At 42.9% G+C, this 4,849-nt stretch overlaps 1 protein-coding gene across 1 annotated transcript in view; it reads right to left on the bottom strand.

Annotated features, from left to right (window-relative positions):
* The window catches only part of TMEM230 (transmembrane protein 230), a 9,249-nt gene extending 4,406 nt beyond the window's left edge, over nt 1–4,843 (bottom strand). The window contains exons 1-3 of the mRNA XM_004687192.2: nt 4,681–4,843; nt 2,663–2,783; nt 1,306–1,428 (exon numbers count right to left, since the gene is read on the bottom strand). Coding sequence (XP_004687249.1) covers nt 1,306–1,428; nt 2,663–2,761 — 222 coding nt within the window. The 5' untranslated portion in view covers nt 2,762–2,783; nt 4,681–4,843. The remainder of the gene's footprint in view (nt 1–1,305; nt 1,429–2,662; nt 2,784–4,680) is intronic.
* Between the last annotated feature and the right edge of the window lie 6 nt (nt 4,844–4,849).

The raw sequence follows: 4,849 nt of genomic DNA, 5'->3' as shown, positions 1-4,849 counted from the left end.
ACACACACACACACACACACACACACACACACACACACACACACACGCATCTCCTGGCATGTGCAGCTCACTTCCTCTCTCAACTTGTCTAATACTGAACAGGCTCCTTACTGCCCTGGGTTAATACGAGATGCTGGACAGAAAGTTAACTGGAGGCACAGGCCAGAAGTTAGCTGTTCAAACTCAGGCTCCACCAAGTAAATGTCTGGTGGCCACATAATAGTTTCAAACAGCTAAGGAACTATGGCAAATGGGTCAAGATTTTATTTATTTGTGTAAAGAACTAGGGTATAGGCCAGAGATGGGGAGTGGGGGGTGAGAGGACTTACCAGAGAGGAGAGCAGGCAGATCTACTGAAGTACACTGCTGAGGGGAGCAGCGGGCTGGTCAGGAGAGACCTGCCATGCCATGTGGGTCACCTCCCAGGCTGGGGATAGAACTCATGCTGCAGTGGCTGGCAAGGGCCAGGGAGGCCCTGAGTTAACTTCTTTGAACTCTTATGTAGTTATTTTATTGTCAGAGGAACCATCCCAATTCCTAGAAAATGCCCAGTTTCTGCTCTTCTCTGTGTCCCTCCAGCAGAGCATTGTGACCATCATCCCTTAGCCTGATTTTTCTTAATTAACATCTTTAGCCTTCAGCCTAACTTATTATATAAACTTTCCCACTGCTTTTGCACAAATGAATTCAGTTCTCATTTTGTGCACCTATCTGCTAAATGTATTCTCAAGAATGGAAGTGCACTATGGTCAATATTGGTTCAGAAGTACTTATGCCCTAAGTATAAGTATCTGTATCATGCCCAAGAGAAAGAATCACTAACCACCACTTTAGGTTTTCAAGGTGTCATATTAAAGCTCCAACCAAATCCAACAAGAACCAGCCGATCCATGAGCCAGAAGTGCTGCTGGGCAGTGGCCCATGACCATTACAGCGTCACTGCTTTTCCCAAACACAGGCTAGAAAGTGGGGCACTGCAAAGCCGCACCAATGGCGTTCTTCTCCAGTTACAGCCTTTCCCCACAGAATCCTCAAAGCCAGGCTCCGCTTTGTTGTTTCAATCTACCGCAGTGGGAAAACTGCCTATTATCTCAAGGAGAGTTCGCTACCACCCACCTTTGGAGGAGCCATAGGAGAAATTTGTTGTTGCTCAAAAGAAACACGTTTGGTTATCAGAGAATGAAATCTAAAAGAAAGTCCTCTTGTTCTTCCTGAGTGCAAGAGCTAGATATAAATTTAAAACAACAGAACCCTGGCTCACATTTTAAAGATCTCGGGCACATTCCCACAAGCCCTTCAGCTTACCCCTTTGCTGATGTAGCCCGCCAGCAGGAGGGAGCCTATGATGATAAGAAAGGCGCCAATCAGAAACAGTACGGTAGCAAGCGCAATGGCCTTATAGGGAATCTTGGGAGGACTTTTCTTAAACTGGAAGAGAAAAAATAAGACAAGGAGCACATTATGAAAACACCAGGGTTCAGACACTTTAAAGCACAGAAGAGAGTAAGAACTAATCTGGATGCTTAATGTGTTTTGAATTAAATCCTACGACCCAGTGAAGCTACTGAGAAAGGAGAGGGACTGGCAGTAGATGAAGCTCTACTGTTGTTCCAGTTATTGCTCAATGTCACTGGAAGGAGCCCCAGGAGAATGTTACTCTTTCTAGTTCTAGTCTCATTCCATAGACCATTCATTGTGCCGGACAAAACTATTTCCTCACCCTCCCCATCACTCTATGTTTATTCATTAACTAGACATTTACTAAATGCCTGGCACATGGAAGACTGTATTTATCTACCAGGGTTCAAGAGTGAACATCATAATCTGGAGGTGATTTCCAGAAATCAATGTTTACTCAGCATATAGTCAAAAGTTTTAGAACAACTTTTTCGGATGTATTAGTTGCTTTCCCCAAGGAGTAAGTAATCTGCTTCATGAGGCAGGTTATGATTCAGAGACAAATTTCTAAGGTTTGGCTCTTGGCTGTATCTGACTTCACTGGCTCACAGGTGCCCAGGTATACTTAAAAAAATGTCTCTACAAGTGCAAATAATAATTGGTTTGTTTATATTTAAAAGATTGTGTTTCTACAACTTCCTCTTTGGGTCTATTCTACCTAGAACATTCTAATTCTAAATTGCGGTAGGCAAAAGATGCTATGCCGTTAAGTACCTTATAAACAATGACTAGGGTAAGATATAAACGTAATATTCTGTTTTACTTACTGTTTGCCACAAAGAATACCTTTAATAAATTGGATCTCATGACATCGGGAAAGAAGGAAGATTTCCACAATCTGCTGGTGTTAGCAGCTAGTTTCTCCCTTAAAAGATGAACTGGCTTTGACTAAAGCGTAAACAAACCAATGACACAGTCCTTAAAAAAAGTCTACTTAAGGAAACAAAATCTGATGATTTTCAGATAACCTAAATAAAAATTGCAACTTCTGGGTTCTAGTGTAACCACCTAAAGTTGTTCGCAATGAACAGTATTTCTATTGGCTTGAAACTGCTCTCCCAGAGTCCCTCCTTCTTGCAGGCCTTGCTAAAAAGGTCTCAGAGCTGCTTCCTCGAATCCCCAGGGACAATTAGCAAAGCCTCCTCCTGGAAGGTTTTCCTGCTAACTCAACAGAATCTGAGTCCGCCAGTATCTCTGCATTTACCTGAAGGTCGATGTAGCCATCATCAGTGCTGGAGAGCCTTGAGTATTTCACCTTACTACTGGGGATTCCAGCAGCCAGGTTGGTGCGAGACGGCATCATAACACACTGTCACAGCTACAGTCTGAAAACAATGAAGACTGTTAATGTTTGCAAGCAACGATGGTATGTCACAGCCACAGTTCAGGCCGCTCAAACACCATGTATGTATGAGAAGTGTCTGGACTGCAATGCCACACCAGCAACCAGTTTAGGCTCCAGGGCTCTTAGAATCAGATAGTCCTCTGGCAAGGCGGACAAGCGCACAAAATGAAATGGATTCTTTATGAATCCATTTGGTTTGTTCTGGTGGGATGAGAGCTAAGACATTGGTCAAGCCAGACCTCATGTTTCTCTTGCCACCACCATCCCCCTGCCTCCCCACTTCTCAGTCACACAGAGACATGGAAGAATGGCCCATCTGACACAGTCCATTTCAACCATTCTGTTCTAGTGTTGCCTGTCCTGTTCCTGCTTTAGGAAAATCTGAGTGAAAAAAGATACCCTAATGGCTCATACTTGCTAGGGAAGAAAGTGAGAGGGCAAGGAATATACTTGCATAGTTATTGTACCTAGTTTCCCAATGGATTGTCTCATTCTTTTAATACAAAAGATTTTATAAACTTCCTGTTGTAAATCTGGATAAACCCCACCTCCCTGGTGGCACAGAGATTAAAGACACAGCACTATCAAGCTATCTATATGCATCCACGGCAGAAGTTCCATTCCCAGACAGGGAGCTTACCCACATGGCACAGATCTCTCCTGTCTCGCCCCCTGCTCCCCTCAGCAGTGTGTTTCTCTCAGTCCACATGTTCTGCTCCCCACTCTGTCTCTAGTGAATCCTCCCCACCCCCCACCCTATACATAACTAAATCTTTTTTAAAAATTTGGATAAGCAGTACTTATTAGTGCCTTCTGACTGATGCCTCTCTGTGCCACCCCAAACACTGAAAGCAGAGATTTCATTTATCAGATTACTTCTACAACTATTTAAAAAATTTTCAAATGAAATTTGGTTTTTGTTCAAAACATTTAATAATGATGTCAGTAATGAAATCATAACTTATTTTGTCATGAATGTAAGAGATCGCAGGTACGATTAAAAAAACAATGATATTTAAAGCAAAGAATGTAATCTGAATACTTATCCTCTATTAAATCACAAATTTAAATGAATAAAACAAGTAAACCTATTTTGCTCAAGAAGCCAGTTTACTTCTAAAAATCAAACATAGCTTTAAAAAAGGGAAAATTAAGAATACTGGTAAGGATAACACAAAAAAACAACCATATTAGAATAGCCTCTGGCAAAAGAGTCTGCAAATAATCAGCATCCTAACAATAGTTAGCAATTACCTAACACTAGTTAGGTGCAGATACTGCTCTAAGCGCTTTATATATACTTAATCCCCAACATTAAGGCGCTATTCTAAGTGGCGTTCAGTCCATCTGAAATAACTATTAAAATAACTACAATATGCTAAACGTTCATGTCTAGTCAGAAATCAAGTGCTGAAAATGAGTAGCCTAACATAAGACTCTTCTGCATCAGACACAAGGTTTTTAAGCACTGCGATCCGGGTAACACGATGATCTAAATTCCATTAAATAAAAAGTTCAAAATGCTAATATATGGGGGTGCCCAGGGCACTTAATCGCGTTTGATACATACTGGTTCTTTTTTAAAGTTTACGTACTCTATTAAATATTCATACACCCGCACCAAACACAAAAAAGCGCAAGGCGAGTGGGAGAGAGGAGACCGATGCTTATTCGCAGCGGAGTAAGAACTCTAAAACAGGAGCAAAGGAAAAATGTAAATCTGTATTTTCAAAGTACCATTCCTGGGTTCCCAATAAGCTTTTTTCTTTTTTGCCCGCACCCTACACATTCCGACAGCACCGGAATGTTACAAGAATCTTAACAGCATCAGCAAAGCACTTAGCACAGTGCTGGGCACGACCCGCCCCCGCACATACTAGTTTTCCGCCCGTCACCAGCTCTCGCCACGAAGAGGAACAAGCGAGGCGAATTCGGTCGGAAACAAGTAAAACCGGCTTCTGGCAGGGGGCCAGGCGCGCCCGCCGAGGGTCCACGGGGCTGGGGGCTTGAGTCCGCGGGAGGCGGTCCCGGGCACGCCGAGGGCCG

This window comes from Condylura cristata, unplaced genomic scaffold (genome assembly GCF_000260355.1).
Source record: "Condylura cristata isolate star-nosed mole 26May11 unplaced genomic scaffold, ConCri1.0 scaffold00022, whole genome shotgun sequence".
NCBI classification, from domain to species: Eukaryota; Metazoa; Chordata; class Mammalia; order Eulipotyphla; family Talpidae; genus Condylura; species Condylura cristata.
Note: the sequence above shows the minus strand (reverse complement) of the source record. Positions and strands in the feature narration are given on the sequence as shown.